This window comes from Carcharodon carcharias, chromosome 2, assembly GCF_017639515.1.
Source record: "Carcharodon carcharias isolate sCarCar2 chromosome 2, sCarCar2.pri, whole genome shotgun sequence".
NCBI classification, from domain to species: domain Eukaryota; kingdom Metazoa; phylum Chordata; class Chondrichthyes; order Lamniformes; family Lamnidae; genus Carcharodon; species Carcharodon carcharias.
The window spans coordinates 215,382,776-215,405,943 of record NC_054468.1 but is presented as its reverse complement, the minus strand read 5'-3'; the positions used below and the strand labels follow the sequence as shown (position 1 = coordinate 215,405,943).

At 40.9% G+C, this 23,168-nt stretch overlaps 1 protein-coding gene across 1 annotated transcript in view; it reads right to left on the bottom strand.

The window, feature by feature from the left end:
• Nucleotides 1–3,511: 3,511 nt before the first annotated feature.
• LOC121288753 (arginase-1-like) overlaps nucleotides 3,512–23,168 on the bottom strand; it is a 39,303-nt gene continuing 19,646 nt past the window's right edge. Inside the window, exons 5-8 of the mRNA XM_041207508.1 lie at nucleotides 11,471–11,565; nucleotides 7,276–7,380; nucleotides 6,932–7,068; nucleotides 3,512–3,639 (exon numbers count right to left, since the gene is read on the bottom strand). Of these exons, the coding sequence (XP_041063442.1) occupies nucleotides 3,512–3,639; nucleotides 6,932–7,068; nucleotides 7,276–7,380; nucleotides 11,471–11,565 (465 nt within the window). The remainder of the gene's footprint in view (nucleotides 3,640–6,931; nucleotides 7,069–7,275; nucleotides 7,381–11,470; nucleotides 11,566–23,168) is intronic.

The window sequence follows — 23,168 nt, the reverse complement described above, 5'->3', positions numbered from 1 at the left end:
CAATTTGCAAAGCTCCACCGTTAGTTTCACAAAGCGGCATCTTGTGTTTAACCTCCATGTAATTTTCATGAAGTTACTGCATTTGCATATTATTTGCTGATTAAACTCGCCGCAGAAAGTTAGGTCATGTAATTAAGTGTAAGTACCCTTTTAACAACACAATTATTAATGATTGCCAATGAAATTCTCTTTGCCAGAAAGAAAATGAATATAGTGTTTTGCATAAAAAGAGACATGCTGTAGAAGCTTTTTGCCTTGCACTCATCAGGACAGATGCAAGAGTGCCAGATTTCAAAGGGAGCAACAATTAATATTCGAGTGTGCTAAGAATTAGCATAATGCTAACAATCAATTTAATATTATCATTTAGGCTCGCAATATGGCTCACTTACGCTTGCTAGAAGCTACACATATATTCATATTCAGGGACCTGTCCTCTACAAGGCAAAAAGAACATGTCCAGGCATTGTGCCTTTTTTGAATTAAAAAAAAGTATGGGGGAACAATAGTTTCCTTGTGCATTCTCCATGACAATGTTTAGACCAATCAGAATCTACTTTCCAACCAATCTGCATTAATTTCTCATGCAGTCTAAATTGTTGCTTCCTTTTAAATTTGGCATTCTTGCATCTGTTCTGATGAATGCAAAATGAGAAGCTTCAACAGCATGTCTCTTTTTTCAGCAATATTCAAGTTCAGTATCACCAAGTGACCAATTATAAGTGTGGAGCTCCAGTTGGTGGTGTTGGGATGGTTCACTATTTATTGTCATGTCCTCAAATAATTAATTATAGTCAATTCTCACTTTTTTTTTTGCTGTAAATAAAACAAGCAAAGGAATGAGGCTGTCTTTTAAAAATATTTTTTAATCTGATTTCCACCATGAGGTGATCATATTGAAACATATAAGATCCTAAGGGGACTTGACAGGATAGATACTGGGAGGATGCTTCCACTCATGGGGGAGATTAGAACTAGGGGACACAGTTTCTCTTTTAAGACTTGAGATGAAGAGAATTTTTTTTCTCTGGCAGTTGTGAGCATGTGGCATTCACTTCCCCAGAGAGCAATGGAGGCTAGATCATTAAATTCATTCAAGGCAGAGTTAGACAGATTTTTGATAGACAAGGGAGTCTAGAGTTATTGGCGTGGGGGGGGCGGGAGTGCAGACAGGAAAGTGGAGTTGCGACCACAACCAGACCAGCCATGATCTTATTGAATGGCAGAGCAGGCTTAAAGGGCCGAATTGCCTACTCCTGCTCCAAAGTCTTATTAGGCAAAAGAAAAATTTATAACAATATAAAAAATTTCCATGACAGAACACTTAATTCTGATTTTTTAATCAACTGCTGCACTGAATTCCAACAATGTAAAAGCTTTAGAAGTTGTTTTAACTAATTTCATTAACAAGTCTGTATCTGACAGCTTGTTTAGTAGCAGAGCAGTCTCTTTCGTTGTTGGAATTCAGAATGACATGTAGGAAGTACAGTAGATAATGCACATAGACTTGCTGTATGTAGATTTATGACATTGAAAATCCTAAATCCTAATTTTTCATATATATCTATATTATTCCACACATAAAATAACATCTCAGGGAATTTTAGGAGGTAAACAAATGGACACTGAAAGGAATGTAGGGAAGGGAAATGGAAGACAAAAGTGGAACAGTTTTTAGGAAGCTTCTGAAGGTGGAGAAGCAAAGTAGCTAGACAAAATGGTGTTGGGAGAGAATTCTAGAAGACAAGGCATGGCATCTGAAATAATAAATTTCTATTGCTACAGCAGGTAAAGCAGGGGTCAAGCAGTGGATTCACATAGGCAGAGGATGTGGGCAAGGATAAATGTGGGGGATAGAGTGGAGAAAGGTAATGGAGATATTTAAAGTCTAGCATCTTCAATTCAAGTTGCTGCAGCAGGGACTCAGTGAAGCCTGGCAAAGACGGGGATGATGTACATCGGAGAAGGTATGAGCTGCAAAGTTCTGGATTAGTTGAAATTTATGAAGGGCAGAGGAGACCAGTGAGGAGATCCTCAATGTTGGGCAGGCATTGATTTGTATTTTGGCAGTGTTGTGAGAAAGATGGAGGTTAGACAGACAATGTTCTGGAGGTAGAAGGATGTGAATTTGTTGACAGACTACGTGCAGGTAAAAAGCACATTTCAGAGTTGAGTAAGACGCTGAGATTATGCAGCACCATCAGAATGGAAACAAGCTGGCTACAAAACAGTAAACGGAGTATGATTTAAGGGTAGCAACTCAGTAGCAAAAAGTGAGAAATGGTTTAGCAAAGCGATTGGTGCTGGGACCACTGTTGTTCCCAATTTACATCAATGATTTGGACTTGGGAATCAGAAATACAATGACAAAATTTGCAGACAACAGTAAATTGCACATTATTGTTAATACTGAGGAAGAATGTGACAAAGTACAACTCATTAATAAACTCATGGAATTGGTGAATTAATTTCAATTTAGATAAATGTGAGATGATGCACTTTTTAGGGAGAATAAGGAGACCACATACTGATTGACTAATAATTCAAAGCTATGGGAACTAGCATACAGATATTCAAATCAATAAAAATAACAAGTCTATTTAGAAAAGCACACTAACACAGAGTTTCATTTCTGGAGGGATAGAATTGAAAAGCAATGAATTTATATTACACTTGCATTGAACCTTGATTAGACCACACTTGGAATATTGTACTTTTCTGGTCTTTATGTTATAAAAATATAGGGGCACTGGAGAAGGTGCAAAGAAGATTCAAAGGATGATATCAGAACTGAGAAGATAAACTTTATCAGGACAGGCTGAACAGGCTGGAACTCTTTTCTCTAGACAAGTGACCTGATAAAGGTCTAAGATTTTGAAAAGGTTTGATGGGTAGATGCAGAGAAAATGATTCCATATTTGGGAAGTCCAAAACTAGAGCTCACAAATATATAGTCACTCATAAAGCAATAGGGAATTCAGGAGAAACTTTCTTATTCAAAGAGTGGAACAAATGCAGAGTAGTTGAGGCAAATAGTGTAGATGCACCTGAGATGAAATTGGAGAAGCATGTGAGTGAGAAAGGAATAAAATAATACGGTGATTGGATTAGATGAAAAAGAGTTGGAGGAAGTTTTATGTGGAGCACAAATTCCAGCAAGGACCAGTTGGGTCAACGTGGCCAGTTTCTGTTCTGGAGACACCATGTAACCGAATGTAACAGATTCAACGTAAGAGAGTAACAAGAGAGGTGGATGGAGTTGGAACCAGAGATCATTGCAGCTGTTGGGAGCTGACATTACTTCTTCCAGGATTTGATGCCAATCTAATTTTAATATTAAAAAATTATAAATCTTTTATCAAATTGTATTGCTATTTTATAAAGTTTAAGAAGTACTACATATTCTCAATTTTGCTCTGTGGAAATACAAATGATCCACGGATCTACATAATTATGATACAACAAAAGACAAAAGTTTAAAAGCTGGCTACAATTCCAGAAAAGAATGGAATCATTTTTCCAAATAGCCGAGTGCTTTCAAGATAACATCTCGACCAGCATTCACAGTAGATGTAACTTCTTCTTTTGTTTTTCCTAAAGATGGGTTGACTTCCACTAGATCAATTGCTGACAGCAGGCCTGTAGAGTACAACATATACTGTATAATTATATATTTATATATTATTATACTGACATTTACTGTGCTACTAGCAGAGACCCACAAAACATTGAGGTCAAATTAGTATCTTTATTGTAACAGTATTTCTTTAAATTCATGATTTCTAGTTATTCTTTCACCAAAGACTTACAAAATCCCAAACTTTTCAATCTAGAGAAGCTACATAAAGCTGACCATGTGTAAAAATAAGTCTCGGAATATTCAAGAATAAACATACTATTTCTCTGAAATCTTCCTGTTTGAGCATCTATAAATCAAAGAAAACAGCTTCCTAAGTACCAATTGTTAAGGATTCAAGTTGCATCGAAATACTAAGTATTCCTTCTTGAGTTTTAAGTTTGTGTGGTGGCATGCCCATTGGATATAGACTGTGTAGAAACTCTTCAGGATCTAGACTTTGTCCATAGAATCAACATTGATGTATTCTTTTTATTCACCTAACTGTGTATCTAGAACATTTTAATTTAAATCTAGAGAAAATTCAATTTTAGTGCAAAGAATAGTTTTCAAATAATAAGTTGCATCAAATAATTGCCCCCTGCATTTTGCCACACTTAACCAATTCCATCATCTCATCTTACCCCTCTCATGCCATCCCCATGCCATTCTATCTTTCCCAGGCCATGTCTCTCATTCATTCCCAAACCATGTCTTCCATCCCTCCAATGCAACCCCTTCCCTTCCATTAATCCTTACTTTCTGCTGATTTTTGTTCTCTACCAGCACCCCACCCAGCCACTGATAACAACTGTTGGAAGCCACACGCGCATCAAGCAGTTCAGTCATTCATTCACCCCTCATGCCTCCATGTGCACCAGGCACTGCTCACCAAATAAAACCCCCACCTGATGTGCCCCTTAAACTGACCAACCAAAATGGTCAGTCAAAAACTATTATTATTAGAGATTGGTTAGCCCAAGCAGCATCACATTAGCAGCTAATTAGTGGAGAGTACAAAGATCATACTATACTGTTTACTGAAAAATTGGAATAATACCTTCAAATTCAGACTGAATCTTCCCTGAACACCTTTGATTAACAACAGCAACTTCACAGGAGCATTATAAATCAAAATTGTACTCCAAGTTGTGTAAGGCAACATTAGGGCAGATGGCTAAAAGCTAGGTCAAAGAGATAGGTTTTAAAGAGTGTTTTAAAAGAAGAAAGAGAGGTAGTGAGTTTTAAGAAGGGAATTCCAGGGGATGCTCAAGAGGCCAAAATTAGATGAGTCCAGATACCTCAGAAGGTGTGGGGCTGAAGGAGACTGCAGAGACAGGAAGGAGCAAGGCCGTGGAAGAATTTGAAAGCAAGGATGAGAACTTAAAATCAAAGTTGTTTGACTGGAAGCTAATGAAGCACAAGGGGCAATAGCTGAAAGGGACTTGGTGAGAGTAAAATACATAGATAGCAGATGATGTCAATTTAGGCAAAGTAGACTGAGACACCAGCCAGAAGGGTATTGGAATAATCAGGTGTAACGATAAAAAAAGGCATGAATGAGGGTTTCAACAGCTGATGAGCTGTGGCAGTGGTGAAGTTGGGTGACATTATGGAAGTGGAAATAGGCAGTCTTAGTGATGGCATGGACAAGTGGTTGGATGCATATCTTGGGGTAAAATATTTTCATTCAAATCTAGATATTCTTCATTTTTAGCCCAAAGAATAGCTTTCAAATCATAGGTTGTCTCAAATAATTGTCCCCTCCATTTTACCACACCTAACCAAGGTTGTGGACAATCTGTTTATTCTCAGACAGTTGCCAGGAAGAGGAGTGGAGTTGATAGCTAGGGACCCGAGTTTAGCGGAGGCATTGAAAACAGTGGCTTCAGTCTTCCCAACATTTAATTGGAGGAAATTTCTGCTCATCCTGGGAATGTTCATACTAAGTGACATAGACAAAGGGTACTATCAATGCAAGTAATTGTGGACATTACACTATTGTACTGAGATAAAGCCATTCATCCAATGTGTTCCATTATCCAAGTCTGACTTCAGTTTCTGATCTGGGAATTTTCTATTTCCTTATTGTCCCCTCTTAGCTGAATTACGATTTTTTCCAACATATTTTTAAATGATTCAGTTCAGTTAGCATTTATTACATGCATCAACAATCGTGACATAAGTCAATGACTTGAATATTCCTTATGATGGTGGTGTTCTGACAGGGTGAAATCTTCACCTGGCCATCCAATATATTCAAGAATATGACCCATTTCCCCAAGTCAGACATAAATGATGCTCCTGTTATAATTCCCACTGCCAAGTGAGAGTCTGCCATTGGCTGGCCATAAAATTGCAGCAGTGCTGCAGCCGGATTGTTGCTTCAGCAGCAACGCAAGAGTTGGGAGTACAATTAAGGGTCAGAAGCGCCCAAAGAGATGCTGTCCCTCTGAAGGCCTTGTCCAGGACAGTTAAGTGCTAGGATGGAGGGGAGGGAGAGAAGTCCAATACAAAGCCTCTCCAATGCTAAGGACCATTACGGCAATTTCCTATTATCTATCAGCTTCCCCTTGGTAGCCATTGGGAGTGAAGGTAACATAGGTGGATGGAAAGAAAATCTACCAGGGACCCAAGCCCCATCATTTCTGCCATCTATGCACAGTGAAAAGGAAGGAGTGGCCAGCATCAATCTGGGCGGGGTGTGGGTGATGGTAATGATTGCAGTTCAGGTCAGGTAGTGAGCCATCAGTAAGGCTCACTGCCTGATTTTTTTTCCCCATGGTCTGCCATGATTGCATACAATTTGGGATTGTAGAAAAGCACCCAGCCCAATAATTCTAGACTTGAAGAAAGTTTTTCCTAAACTTAAATATAACTTGTGTGCTTTTATGTTTATATTTATGTACTATTGTTCTCTTGTCTCGGTTCTCTGAGATGGATTCACGGATTCTGTGCTTCAAGTGATAAGAAAGGAAAAGAGAACTTGGTAACTTGAATTTACCATGACCATTGCTTCTGACAGAGATACCATATCCCTAGAAATTTTAAACCAGCTTCCTCTGCACAAAGCAACTGCCAGTACCATGGACTGTACAGCATAAACCAAAGACAGTGGTTTTCTACCCTATATTTTTTTTTCTATTTCCTTCTTGAATGAATCACAACTACTCAAATTCTGGTATACTTGTACCCAACAAACTGATATGGAACTAAATGTCATCATCCCCCTGAGTTTATCAATTTGCATAATTTGTCCAATGTGGCCAATCTCATTGACAATATAAACATCTATTGTGTTCCTCTTTACCATACCTGTTTTATGGATTTCACTCGCCACAAAGATACCTTGGTCATACGTGAGACCTCCCTCTACAGGGGTTCCTGTAGCAGGTGCCAGAATGGGATCAAATCCATCAATGTCAAAACTAAGATGAATCGGTTTCTTTACTCTGAGAAAATTAGATATTACATCAGAGTGAGAATTTATTATAAATAGGTTGACATGCAATAAAAATGATGGTCAAAAGAATATCATAGAAATTCAAGTCCTTTTGAAGCATCTTAAGACTTTTTTTTGCATTAAAGTCTCTAGATAAATGCAAATTGTTATTAATTTTCTAGACATCAAATGAACTCAAGGTTGGTAAAATCCATACCTTGAATACAAGTAATCGTTGGTCATCTCCATGACTTTCTCTATTCCCATGTGATTTACATCCATTGTAGAGAAGAATTTAATTCCTAACTTCTTTATAATATCTCTGAAAAGAATCAAGTAGTAGAATTACTTAAAGCAATATAAATGCACAGAAGGAAGGCACTTAGCAGATCATGCCTGTTCTAGCTTGTCCATCCCTCTCTCATTTCCCATAACTTTTAAAATTTGCCTTTTGCAAAAATGTATCCACTTTCCTTTTAAAAGCTATTATGTATTCTGCTTCCATCATATTTCCTGGTTAGGTATTCAGTATATTAAATGCTTCTGCATAAAAAATTGTCCCAATCTTGTCCCTCATTCTTGCAATGCTAATCTTAAATGTATGATTTCTGCTAGTTTTCCCCATTTATTATGAACATGAGTATGAAAGCTACTCTTAAACTCCAATATCCTAATAAAAAAGAGACCCATTTTCTCTAATCTCTCCTAATATCTAAAGCATCTCATCCCTGATACAATCTTATTGAATGTCTTTTGTACTTCTCCATGTGTCTGTCAAAGTGGGCATGTTATTTTAGCAAAATTGTTGCTAATTAATGACAGGGTAGATTAGCAAGGCTGTTTCCAGGGGCTGAAATCTAGGCATCATGGTCACTACCTGAAACATTAACTCGGGTTCTCTCCCCACAGATGCTGCCAGACCTGCTGAGGATTTCCAGCATTTTGTGTTTATATTGTGTTTTTCAGTAACTTAGTTCGGAAGCACTTAGCATGATTTTTTTTATTTATTTACGGGATGTGGGCATTGCTGACGAGGCCAGCATTTATTGTCCATTCCTAATTGCTCTTGAGAAGGTGATGGTGATTTGCCTTCTTGAATCGCTGCAGTCCCTGTGGTGTAGGAACACCCACAGTGCTGTTAGGGAGGGAGTTCCAGGATTTTGACCCAGCAACAGTGAAGGAACAGCAAAATAGTTCCAAGTCAGGATAGTAAGTGGCTTGGAGGGAAACTTCCAAGTGATGGTGTTCCCACATGTCTGGTGATGTGTTTCTGTGCATAACAAACATGGGACTGATGATAAAATATATATGCTTCAAAATTTGTTTGTGCATGGCTCATCTTTCAGCACAACTGTGTTCCTAAATGACATCTGCGCTGTTACTAGGGAGAAGCAGGGATAGCAAGCCTGCAGCTTTGCTAGGATTGCATGTTCATTTTTGTAAGTGCCACAAAAATTCTTAGGGGTACCATAACAGGAAGGGATTCCACTCTCCTTCAATGTCCAGCTGGTGTGTGACCACACTCAGTGCATCATGAAGATCAACGTCCAATATCCTGGCAGTCACGATGTCTTCCTTCTGTGGCACTATCTGCATTTGATATACCACAACAAACTAGGGGATAACTACTGGGCGACAATAGCTATCTGCTGAACACCAGGCTCATGACTCCAGTGTGCAATCCACTCACGTTTGGACAGCACACATATAATGAAGTCCACGCAGCCACACAAATGTGATCAATTAGATCATTGGGGTATTTAAACAATGTTTTTGTTGTGTGGACCACTCCAAAGGAGCCCTGCAGTAATAGTGCACTTGTCAAGATTTGTCATGGTCTGCTACATACTGCAAAACCCCATACAACCTTTGCCACCAAATAAATGCCAAACCTCTGAGGAAGAGAAGGAATAGGAGATTCTCATGCATCATTGTGGTATGCTAGCTATACAGAGTCCTGCACTTGGAGAAGGCACAGCAGTAGAAATAGTCCTTGTCAGATGCATAATAGAAGTTGGGGGGCAGGGGGAGAATAGGAAATAGCAGAAGGTGACATGAGAAATGAGTTAATTGCTGAAAGATTCCAGTGATCTGCTCAATATCCCTACCCTGAAGACTTATAGAAAGAGACTTTGCATTTACAGTCCTTGTTACAATAAACGTCACTGCCTTAGTGTGCATTTAAAAAAGACCCTGAAACTACTTGGGCAACTTAGATATGAATGGCATATTGGTGGACCATAACTTGCTCCGGGAAGTTCCTAAGTAAGGTTTGCATGGCAATTGCCTGAGAAATGCAAACTTCCTATGGATGATTGTCCTGCACAGGAAACCATCCAAAAATTGCACTTTGAATGGTTCTGACTGTGTTACATCAATAGTTGCCCAGAAAAAGTTAGAAGAATTAAAACTACTTCTAGCTTCTGGGTAACTATTGTACAGACCCACACTGACCCCCACTCCTCCGCCTCCCACACCCACCCCCCCACCCACTCTCAGGACTTCCCCAATCCCCGAATACCTTCCCCCCCCCCCCCCACTCCCTAACGCATGGCCTGACCCAACACCCAACACCCAATGCCTGACACAACCATCCCCCACAAGGCCTGACACACCACACATCCCCCACAACACTGCCTCCCCATGCACACAAATCCTACTCACTTACCTTATAGACTTACCTTATCAAAAACCTTTAAACCTGGCTGGATCTTTAAACTTATCTGGTTTACGGCAGCTTTTGCCATAAAAAGGGGGCGTGACTTATTTACCTTCGACTCTACAGCAGTCGATGCCAGGCAGTGGGGACTGTCCATATCTCGCCCTGCCTGAGTCGGAAGGTCAGGCGACTGGATTTCAAGGTAAGAACTTTCGAGCGGAGTGGCAATCCAACTCAATTGCCACTCCATCAGAAGTTACAGGAGATGTTGCTATGAAAGTACTGCAGACTAAAGTGCCAAAAGTGATGTAGGTAATGAATTTAATTCCCAACACCAATTGCCTTCTGTTAATTCTCACCCAAATGTCAGCTCATGGTGCCTTTCTTCTAGGAATGTTTACTAATTCTACTATTTCTATGTAGTGTTCCATGATGACCTCAACAAAGCTGGTGGAATGCTGTAGTTGTTCATTTGGGATCCTTTGAGTTCTGGATTCTTGAGTCTGTGAGGATGCGGCTGCAGGCTGCTGAACCTTGGCTGTTATTGGGGTAGTTTGACCAAGCTGACTTGCTGGTACCTCACTCAAATAAGTCACCAGTCTCACCTTGCTCATTAGTCATCACATGTCTCAGCCACTGATCTCCATGGCTTCATGCTCCATTTGGGTGAGGGTTATGACATTGGACACTCCTCTGTGGGTCACTCCCTTGTAGTATGTGCTATCTTGTCCCGCAGAAAGAGGCCATGAGTTATTGAAAACCTAAGTAGAGATGTGAAGGTTCTATGTATTGAGAGATGCAGAAGTTGGAAGATGAATTAATGGAGGTAATTAATGTAAAGGCAAATGTATGCAATGGGAAGTGAGGAAGGAGTGCTGGGAGAAATTGTACAAGTGCTAGGATGTGAGAAGAGAATGCTTGTTGAGTGTGATGTGAAGAGAGCATAGAAAGAGGTGAATGTGTTTTAAGCCAGAAAGACAGATTTTGCAGCAAGCCCTTATGACTGCATGCTGAAGTATGGGTTGAAGGGGAAGGGATTGTTGACAGTGGTGAGGGAGGGAGTAAAGGAATGTTGCTAAGTGCTGTTGTGGGTGCTTGGGAGAAGAGCTGTACTTATCCTTGCTGCTGTGGTCATTGAATTTCTTCCTACACTGACGCCAGGCCCTGGAGGTGATGTTGCTGGTACTGATCTTGTCAGTCACCTTTGTTCAAGTCTGCTGAATACTCGTTCTGGGATGCAGAAAATACCTCCCTTGTTGCCCTGATCTCCTCCACAAGGACCACCAGGAAGGCATCAGAAAACCTGAGGGAGCCCCCTGTCCCTTTAGTCCCAGCAGAATAGTGCATAGTCTATGAATGCAATCTGTCTCCAGGAAATGTAACCTGCATTCCTGCTTTAAGTAGGCCTCAGGAGGGCCACCAAAAATTGCACGCATAAAACACTGTAGTAACTATGCCCACTTCTGAAAGAGAACAGGTAGGTAACCTGCCAATTATATTAAAATAAGGCTGGAAGTTGAAAGCAACTAGTTATTAGGCTGGCAAAGTCATAGGAGTCTCCATAATAAATTTGTAACATTTATTGCACAATTACCAGAAATTAATCTACATATATTACAGGAAAATATACTCCCAGAGATATAAGATGCTAAAAGATTTACTAAATAAATGACAATTGCTTCTAACATTTGAAAGTTAAATATTAATTAGATTAATTATAAATTCTCAACAGATCTTCAATTAAGAAACTCACTTCTCACCAGGATCCACCTCTCTCAGACCAATATAAACAATGTCTTTTGCAGATAAACATGGTTCCAGCCAACTGAATCCTGGGACAGCTGGAATCTAAGATGGAAAACATGAAGAATGACTCAGAGAGAGTTCAAAGAAACTTCAACCCACTAGCTAACAGACAGAAAATTGCTTTAGTGAGGTAACCTGAAACTGTAAGATGAGTGCATTACAATTATTTTAATGGTAAAGATTGACCATCCTATTACAATTTCCCCATACTTTATGGAATGTGGTGAACAAAGGCCACAGAACAAATTTATGTTGAAATAACTCATGTATATTGAACATAATGTTTATTAATTCATTAGCAAGTGTTTCAAGCTCACATCTAGGGGCAGATTAATGTATGGATTTGTGGGGCCTATGCTGAGAGGCCCCATTGAAATATGGGGCTTCTGCTAAAACACATAACACAGCAAAACAGCAGCAGCCACTGGATCAGTTTCATTTAAGCACGGTATATGGTGATATACTTTGCTTTATTAATAGCATAGTGTGTAGATATTCTCTGGGCCTATTTCTTCATATATTTTACTACACTTAGGTCCTGATTTTTACCTTGCTTAACTGACAGAAAAGATTCCGAGATACTTTTGAAAATTTGGTTAATAATGTAAGAAAAAGGTGAGTACTAAAAATCTTTCACCTGTGCACACTTTTTGACAATAAAATATTTCCTGTTATCAAGTTTTTGTCAAACTTTAATGTTAGAAATTGTACTGGAAACATTTAGGTTTGGATCTATAATGGAAATTGCCTATGTTAGCTCATCATGTTGAAATTTTACTCCCCGCCAGTAGCTTTCTCAGCAAATCAACCTGTATTGCAAAGAAAATCCTATCCTCAAACCAAGTCTGCTTCTCTGGCTCCCAGACTGCCACAACATTTGCTATGTAACCATAAATAGTGGTATCAAATAAAAAATAAATAAAATAAGGATGGAACGCATTACTTTAAAATGGAAATATAAGTACATTATCTAAATTCCGGCTATCTGAATACTGGAATTGTCTAAAAATTGGACATTTTCCTCCTGGGAGAGCTGGGCATCGCTCCTGGAACAGAGTATTGTGGGATTGAAGAGGCCATTCTTGGGCTGATCCCAGAGGACGGAATCAGTGAGACTTGTGCACCCTCAGGACCTTAGTGCTTCAGTTGGTAAAGGAAATCAATAAATAAGCTTAGATTCAATTCCCAGTCTATCCTAAATCAGCTGATTTTAGAAGGCATTGTTATAGGAATAATGCAATTGGCCTCAGGGCCCCTGACTATAAAACGTAAATTCACCCATATTGTATGAGTTCCCTGGTATAGATACGATTGCATTTCCAGGGAGATTCTTTTGAGGGGTGAATTCAGAGAATCTCAGAACTTTTACAGCACAGGAGGCCATTTGGCCCATCATATCTCAACCAGTTCTCCAAGTGAGCAATTTACTTAGTGCCATTCTCCTGCATTCTTCCCATAACCCTACATATTGTTCCTTTTCAAATAATAGCCTGATTCCCTTTTGCAGCCTCAATTGAATCTGCCTCCATTGTACTCTCAGGCAGTGCATTCCAGAACTTAACCATTTGCTGTATGAAAAAGTTTTTTCTCATATCAGTTCTGCTTCTTTTGCAAATTATTTTAAATCTGTACCCTCTCGTTCTTGATCCTTTCATGAGCGGGAAAGGTTTTTCCTTGTCCATTATGTCCACGGTGGAGCTCAATTACAAACCTTCCTCCAGCCCGAAAAACATCCATTAACCATTACTTGCTGTTTTTTGTCACTCAGCCAATTTCATATCCATGTTGCTATTTTCCCTTTTATTCCATGAGCCATATCTTTGAATGTTATAACTTTGAATTGAACGCTTCTGTGGTTAAAGGCAATTTTCTGATTGTTTTCTCATGACATGAAAATCACAGAAAAGCCAGCACTAATGGTCTTATCACAAAACAAAGTTAAATGCAAGTTTTTTTCCTTCTATATCAGAGTCTGTCCAAATGAAGTACCTGACAGCACATCAGCATACCTCTCAAAATCTCCAGTATTAGACTGTCTCAAGTGGGTTTTTAGTGATTAGAATGATGGTTACATCCTCTTAATGTTTAATGGTAACTTCTGTGTAAGCAATACAGCAATGCTACAATGAGATGGGAGCGGAGAATCAATCATACACACAAGCTATAAATATAAAAATATAAAAACCAAAAACTGCGGATGCTGGAAATCCAAAACAAAAACAGAATTACCTGGAAAAACTCAGCAGGTCTGGCAGCATCGGCGGAGAAGAAAAGAGTTGACGTTTCGAGTCCTCATGACCCTTCGAAAGAACACACAAGCTATCTGTTCTGCCAGCGGGTAATCCAAAATTCAGGACAATGGCACAGATGGAAGCAATTCAGCCCAAGGCGTCCAAGCTGACTCCCCACGGAGCAATCCAGTCAGTCCCATTCCCCCACTCGATCCCTGTAGCTCTGCAACTTTATTACCTTCAAGTGCCCATCCAATTTCCTTTTTTTGCTTCCACCACCTTCATGGGCAGTGAGTTTCAGGTCACTACCACTCATTGCATATAAAATTTCTTCCTCAGATTCCTCCTGTATCTCTTTCCCAAAATCCTAAGTTTGTGTCCTCTAGTCCTTATGTCATCAGCTCATGGGAAAATTTGCCTCGTCTACCTTATCTAAGCCTGTCATAATCTTGTACACCTCTATCAAATCTCCCCTCAATCTCCTTTGTTCCAAGGAGAATAACCCCTGCCTTTCCAACCTAACCTTGTAACTAAAATCCCTCATCCCTGGAACTATTGTAAGTAGATCTCCTTTGCACCCTCTCAAGAACCTTCACATGTTTCCTAAAGTGTGATAACCTGAACTGGATGTTTATTCTAGTTGGGGCCTAACCAGAGCTTTATAAAGGTTCAGCAGAGTTTCCCTGCTTTTGTACTTAAAACCTCTATTTATGAAGCCTATGTTTTGCTAACCACTCTCTCAATATGTCCTGCCGCCTTCAAAGATAAATGCACATGCAGCCCCAGTTCACTCTGCACCTGCATACTCTTTAGAATTGTCCCATTAAGTCTATACTCCCTCTCCCCATCCCTTCTGCCAAAATGCATCACCTCACATTTCTCTGCATTAAATTCCATCTGATGCTTACATTGCCTATTTATGTCCTGCTGGAGGCAATTTGTATCATCCTCACTGTTGGCTACTCCTCCAAGTTTGGCATCACTGGCAAATTTTAAAATTTTACTCCATATTCCACAATCCAAATCGTTTATACATAGCAAAATAGAAAGCAGTAGTCGTGGCACTGACTCTTGAGAACACCTCTATCTACCACCTTCCAGTCCAAAAAACAATAAACTACCATGACTTGCTACTTACTGTCCTTAAGTCAATATTTTCATCCAATTGAATGGACACTGACCGTCCTATCCCATAAGCTTCAATTTTACTAACCAGCCTTTTGTGGTATATTGTTCAAACACTTAAAATTCATATAGACAATATCCACTGCATTCCCTTCATCAACCTTTTCTGTTACTTCATCAAAAAATTCAGTTAGATTAGTCAAGCACAATCTGCCTTTTACAAATCTGAGCTGGCTCTCCTTAAATAACCCAAACCTCTCCCAAGTGCCTGTTGATTTTTTTTTTACCCCGATTATGGATTGCGAAACCTTATCCAACACTGATGCTAAACTAACTGGCCTGTTGTTGCTAGGTCTGTCTTTACACTCTTTCTTTAATAAGGGTGTCATTTTTGCCATGCTTAAATCCTCTGGCACCTCCCCCATATCTTTTGTATAGGAAAAGTGATTTGTAGTTAATTTTTAAAAAAAAGAGGTCTGTGAAGTGTTAATCATTAACAAGGTTCATGTGAAGTGAGGTGAGAGTGACTGCCCTTGACATCAAGGCAGCATTTGACCAAGTGTGGCATCAAGGAGCCCTAGCAAAACAGGAATCAATGGGAATCAGGAAGAAAACTCTCTGCTGGTGGGATTATACCTAGCACAAAGGAAGATGGTTGTGGTTGTTGGAGGTCAAACATCTCAGTTCCAGGACTTCACTGCAGGAGTTCCTCAGAGTAGTGTCCTAGGCCCAATCATCTTCAGCTGCTTCATCAATGACCTTTCTTCCATCATAAGGTCAGAATGGGGATGTCCACTGATGATTGCACAATGTTCAATGCTATTCGCAACTCCTCAGATACTGAAGTAGTCCATGTCCAAATGCAGCAAGACCTGGACAATATCCAGACTTGGGCTGACAGGTGTCAAGTAACATTCGTGCCACACAAGTGCCAGGCAATGACCATCTCCAATGAGAAAGAATCTAACCATTGCTGAACCCCCCATTATCAACATCGTGGGGTTGCCGTTGACCAGAAACTGAACTGGACTAGCCATATAAATACTGTGGCTACAAGAGCAGGTCAGAGGCTAGGAATCCTGCGGCAAGTAATTCACCTCCTGACTCCTCAAAGTCTGTCCACCATCTACAAGGCATAAGTTAGCAGTGTAATGGAATGCTCTCCAATTGCCTGTATGAGTGCAGCTCCAACATCACACAAGAAGCTTGATACCATCCAGGACAAAACAGCTCACTTTATTGGCACCCCTCCCACAAACATTCACTCCCTCTACCACCGACGAACAGTGGCAGCAGTGTGTACCATCTACAAGATGCACTGCAGAAACTCACCAAGGGCCCTTAGGTAGAACCTTCCAAACCCTCATTTGCTACCATCTAGAAGGACAAGGGCAGCAGACACATGGGAACACCACCACCTGGAAATTTCCCTCCAAACCACTCACAAGCCTGACTTGGAAATATATCACTGTTCCTTCACTGTTGCTGGGTCAAAATCCCCAAACTCCCTCCCTGACAGCACTGTGAGTATACCTACATCACATGGACTGCAGCAGTTCAAGAAGGCAGCGCGCCACCACCTTCTCAAGGACAATTAGGGACGGGCAATAAATGCTGGCCAGCGATGCCCACATTCCATAAATGAATTTTTAAAAAGAAATGAATGCACCTAACTAGAATTAAAGGGGTGCATTTTACAGGGCGTGGGTGGTGGTGATGGGAGAACCCGGAAAAAGCCTGTCCCATTGCAGGCGGGCTAAAGTGATTGAGAGTGGGACTTCTGACCTGAGTGGGTGGACATCTCTTGAGAGTGGCCAGCCAATCTGCAGTCCCGGCAGCGCCAGAGCTCAGTAGTGGGCACTGCCAGGACTGCAAGAAGGAGCACAAAAAGGTGGATGGATGGCTGCCTCAGAAAAGTAAGTCCCAGGGTTTTAGAGTGAAAAGGGATCCTGGAACCCAGGGAGGGAGGAGCCTGTGGGTGGCCAGGTTTTGGAGGGGAAGTGGCATAGAAGGAAATGGGGGGTGAGCCCCCGATGTACAAAGGGCATCTCCTGAATCAGTTGCCCCCACCCCCCTTTTTTCATGTTGGCCATAAAAAATGGCTTGCCCACTCCCAGCTGCCTGCCTACGCCAGCTGTATTATGGTTGGGCAGATATCTTCCAGGTCAATAGGTTTGCTAACAAGCCTATTTAACCTTTAATACAAACAGAAAATGCTGGAAATACTCATCAGGCCTGGCAGTATCTGTGGAGAGAGAAACAGTTAATGTTTAGAGTCCATATGACTCTTCTTCAGAGCCAATTAATCTTTAATTGTTTACATATGGCAGGCACCTGCCGATTTCGACATCTAGTCTATTATGGGGGTCAGCTTAGAGGTGGGCAGGAATGTGATGGGCTAGCTACCTGACCTATTTTACATGACCCCCTGCCGTATACACACTCGGCATGGGCAGGTAACATCCAGCCCAAAGGACGCTCTGGTTATTGATGTGTATTTTTCCTGTAGCAATACTTTTAGTATTACTATTACTATTCTGTCAAGATTAAAGAATACAGTAAAAGTAACTATTTGTTTATGGTGTGTCAAGTGTGTTTTGGCAACTGAATTAGAATGCATTCCATTCAGTATTTTGTGATAAATGCAATCAGTTAAGGGATAGCCAGGAAGTGTTGAGAGATGATACCAGAGAGCACCAGGCTGAGAAAGATAGTTTACCACACAGCATGAAAAATTTACTTACATTGTTTGGGGCCATTATTTGCAACTACAAAGTTTTTATGTATAAATGATTGACTAATTTCCAAGCAATAATTACATATAAATGTAATTAGAAACTTTTCCATGAATAACCCATTAGTTACTATGAATTTTAGAAACTTGTGATCTTAGATTGCAGTAGTTGCAATTAATAATTACTTATTTTCGGTCATTTCCAGCAATAATAGCAGCCAGGCACAGGATAGTAGGAATACATTATAAGTCAGTGACATACTAACAGTGGATGGTAGGTATACCCATTGGTTACTGACAACTAGCATAGCTCTGGTACTGGCAGGGTATTTAAAGTTTAAGTGCCAGAAAGCCTATGCAAACTGAGATAGAAGAATTGAATATTTTTTTACTGTAACTCTGCTACCAGCTGCCTCAGAGGCTAGCTGCACGTACTTTATTTTTCTATACTTAGGCATTCAGAAGACTAAATAAATCAACAGTTATCAGCACCTCTAAACTAAGTATATTACTTGCTTCATTCTTTATAATTACCATAATGTAAAGCTTATCCATGCTTTAAAATTGTAATTGTTGGGATAAGACAACAAGACTCACCTAGAGGTGGACACTTTTGATTATCAGGCCTGATTATCAGACATGACTCAAGGGTAGCATTGTCTTCTCTGAGCCTGTGAGCCCATTCCAGAGACTTGAGCACATAATCTAGAACTGATACTTCAGTGCTATACAGAGGTGCTGTCTTTCAGATGAGATGTTAAACCAAGACCTAGAGAGATGACTGCCCTCTCAGTTGGACTTAAAAGATCCTTTCAAACGATTCAAGAGCATGGGATTCTTGTGGTGTTCCACTCAATACTTATCTCTCAACCAATATGATAAACAGATTATCAGGTCCATTGTCTCATTTCTATTTGTAGGACCTAGCTGTGCACAATTTGTCTTTTGTGTTTCCCTATATTACAACAGCAACAGCGAAAACACTACTTCATTGGCTGTAAAGCATTTTTGTGTTGATCAGAGGTTGTGAAACATGTTGTATAAATAAAGGTGCTTTCTTTTTTCTATATTGAGTAATGTGAAACAAACTAATTCATAAGAATTAGATTTTACATCTCTTTGAACAGTGAGGTACAGTGGCAGCAGACATTCATCTTAGTACAGAATGGGCGGTTTGAATTTCTACCATTGATTATTCATTTTCTTTCATAATAGCAGATCGTAGCACTCATCTTTGTGTTAATAGTTACGTTAAAGCTCTCATTATTGAAGAGATAAGATATTTCCCCAGAGAATGGGCACTTTTGATTGTATTACAGGACTTCCAGCTTCAGCGATGATGTACTACGCGATTGTAGTGATATAACCTTGCATTTAATTGAATTGCACAATTTTTTGCCTTCCAATTTTGTCCTCTTTCCTGGGTGAAATGCTTTGGCATCAAGCTTAGCACCTCCCATGATATAACAGAAGAGATTGCAAATTCACTAGACATTTACAAGGACAAGTCCACATGCTAGCCTAGATTTTATGCTTTTATAGAATTGTGTTGCATCCTGCCATCATCTGGCAGGATATTCACTCACCACACAGGTGCATTAACATGTTATTTCAATTAACCTATTTGTGTTTAGACAGACATTTTGAATGCCATGTGACTTCTGGTGAGAAATCAGATGGGCAGGAAATTTGGAACATTTCAACAAAGTCCTTCCTTATCCCCTTGGCCCCCACCATCCACCAAAATATTGACACATCCTATTCCTCCATGACATAACACATTGGTACAAAAACGCTCCTCCATTTTTCCCGTATATAAACCTACCATTTAATTAGAGTTTAGGTAGTAACATAGTCATAACTGAAAAGTTTGGAAACACCGAAGATTGAATTATAATCTCATTCTAACTCCTCACCAGATAACATTTTTTAGTATCTACAATTTCAAAGTAATGTAATTCAGTTGCAAATATTGTTGAAATAACATTGATTGAATAGTTTAAAATGATATAGCAATATATAATAGCATAGTACTATTACATTATTCATAAAAGACTACAATGAGGTTAAGTTTATTACCATAGTACTCTTGGGTGATTCCGGCAGCATGTGTAAGCATCATTCACTTCTAAGCTGGATAAAATGCAATTAGATGTAGAGCAAAACTCCTTTTACTCTGCCACATCAACAGGCCGTGTGCTCAGCTTTAGAAGATAAACCTGGTACTGCACCTTTGTGACATATTTCTATTGCCCACATTGGTAATACTGTGGCATCACTGGTGAGATTGTAATTTAGTACCAGTTTTAGACTGTGGGCATGCGAGAAAGAAACAAGTAGCTTGCACTTGTAGCATACCTTTCACGTCCTAGGGTGTCCAAAATTACTTCCTAACCAATGAATTACCTTTGAAGCATAGTCATTTTTGCTTTCTAGTCAAATGTGAACGCTCAAGAAACTGGAAGAGATATGACATTTGTGGCAGTCTTTCATTTACATCTAGGCTGGATTCAAATCCAGGGACAGAGATGAGAAGATGTTGACCATATTCCCCTCCACTCCATGCAAAGATAATTTTATTGCAGTATGCTATTAAATCCCTTTTTAAAATGTTCTTGAAAGCTCTTGTGAATCTGACTACCTGGTACACATCAGCCTGCTTACAAAGATGCTTCAGCTGTTGGTCGTATTTTTTCTCCTTAATTTCTTGATGGAGATCTGGAGGATATGTGGATGGAAGAATCCCATTCGAGTAACATAGGAAACAAATATGACATACTAAAACAGGACAGGAATCAAGTGGATACTGTTCCCTAAGAGAATAAACCATTCAGCTAAATAACCTCTTATTTCACTTCCTTATTTGGGAAAAACGTTAAAAATAAACAGAAGGTTAACTGAATTATGATAACAACAGCTGCAACTATAGTGTAATTGTCTCTGTACTCAATGGGGTGGACTTTGATCTTCACTGCTTCAGCATTAATCTGTTTATAGTACCCACCCAATTTTCATTGCATTAAATGAAAACCATGCATAAAAACTGTGGCTACAAGAGCATGTAAGAGATTGGGTAGGGGAATCAGCTCCTAATTCTCAAAGCCTTTCCAAAAGATCCTCACTGCAGAGTGCTGACCTGATGGCTCTGAGTCCAGGCAAAGCAGCTGGTATGCGTTTTGAAGTATTGCTGATCACACAGGCAAGTATCAGTAACTTTGAAACATTAATATTTGACAGAGCACACTCGCGACCCCACTGAGCCCTCTCATCCTGCCCGTAGATGAGGTTTATGCAAATGTGTCCTACCCACCTGCCTGTTGTGCCCATGCGCCGATCTGAAGATTGTGCAGGTGCCAAAAAATCATGGTCGATTGGCGCCTCAAGGGCCTTAAGTGGCCTGTTAATTAATGGCGGGTGTGCATCGGAGAGCATCGCACGCCCGCCCAATGAAATATCGTGATGGAGCGCGGTGACGTGAGACTGCATATACAAGGCACAACTCAGGAGTGTAATGAAATACTTGCCACTTGCTTGGTTGAGTATAGCTGTAACACTCGAGAAGTATGACACTATCCAGCATAAATCAGACTCCTTGACTGTCACTCTTTCCATCGCCTTAACATTTAATCCCTTCACCACCAGCGCACTGCATTGTGTGCCATCTAAAACTACGCTGCACCAACTTGCCAAAGCTTCTCTGACAGCTCCTCCCAAACCAGTAATCTCCACACCTAGAAGGAGCAGGTGCATGCACTATTACATGCTATTCTGGCTTGGAAGTATGATCAACTGTTCCTTCATTGTCACTGGGTCAAAATCCTGGAACTCACAATCTAATAGCACTGCCGACATAACTTCACCACACTGGCTACAAAGGTTCAAAATGGTGGCTCACCACTACCTTCTCAAAATTAGGAGTGGGCAATAAGTGCTAGCTTTGCCAGCCATGTGCACATCCCACAGTCAAATTTAAAATAAAGTTCTATAACTGGCATCCAATACATTAGCCACTAGCCACATGTGGCTGATTGAGAATTCAGATGTGGCTAATTGTATTTTCGATTAATAAATAAAACATCATTGGGCTTGTGATCTCAGCATTTATATTCAGACAATGTATGTACATGTACTTTAACCTTTTTATGCATTTTATGGCAAAGCAGTCAGATGAAAAATAGAGTGAGAGAGGGCAGAATTTTCCCATTGGCATGCGGGGCGTAAAATGACACGCGGTGACATCAGGCGAGCATCCCAATGTCACCGTGCTCCATCACGATATTTCATTGGGCGGGCATGCGATGCTCTCCGATGCGCACCCGTCATTAATTAACAGGCCACTTGAGGCGCCAATTGACCATGATTTTTTGGCGCCTGCGCAATCTTCAGGTCGGTGCATGGGCGCAACAGGCAGGTGGGTAGGACACATTTGTATAAACCTCATCCACGGGCGGGATAAGAGAGTTCAGTGGAGTCGCGAGTGTGCTCTGTCAAATATTAATGTTTCAAAGTTACTGATACTTACCTGTGTGATCAGCAATACTTCAAAACGCATACCAGTTGCTTTGCCTGGACTCACAGCCATCAGGTCAGCACTCTGCAGTGAGGAATCTTTTTTGAGCCTGCATGTTTCAGGAAGCCTTCCCTTAGCCTGGGAATGGGAGCTGGAGGCACCTTCTCTGTGGAGGAAGGGAGGGCTTGAAGGGGGAGGAAGCCAGGAGTGCACATTCAGCCTCCAGCGGAACTACCTTTGGGAAGTCAGGCACAGGCACAAGGGATGCAGGGCCAAGAGGTAGTCCAAGGCAGAAGGGGCCGCAGACGACACCACTATCCTGCTGCCAGGGTATATAGGCGGCGAAGCAGCTCCCTCAATATGTCTGAGGTGCAGTGCCGAAGGAGGCTCTGTCTCTCAAGGGAGACAGTCAACTATATCTGTCAGACGATTGGGCCTGAGATCTCCGCTAACTGTGTGGATGGACACCCCGTGCCAGTGGCTCTAAATGTCACAGCTGCCCTCAACTTCTACGCCTCTGGCTCCTTCCAGGGCTTGGTAGGTGATCTTTGCAGTGTCTCCCAATCAGCTGTCCATACTTGTGTCAAGCAGGTTACAGACGCTCTGTTCAGGTGTGCATTGACCTTCATCCTTTGCCGTTGGGACCAGGCAAGCCAGACACAGCGAGCCAGAAGCTTCGCGGCGATTGCTGGCTTCCCCGCATCCAGGGTGCAATAGACTGCACACATGCGGCCATCAAGGCGCCAGCAGGTGAGCCAGGTGCCTTAGTCAACAGGAAGGGCTTCCACTCCATGAACATGCAGATAGTGTGTGATCACAGGATGCTGATTCTTCAAGTCTGTGCAAGGTACCCAGACAGCTCCTAAGACGCCTATATCCACAGACACTCCCAGGTGCCGGGGCTCTTCAGTGCTCCAGCCTGGCTGGATGGATGGCTGCTGGATGACAAGGGCTATCTCCTCAGAAATGGCTCATGACGTCTCTCCGCCATCCAAGAACAGAAGCTGAGCAGCGGTACAATAGGAGCCGCACCTCCATAAGGGCT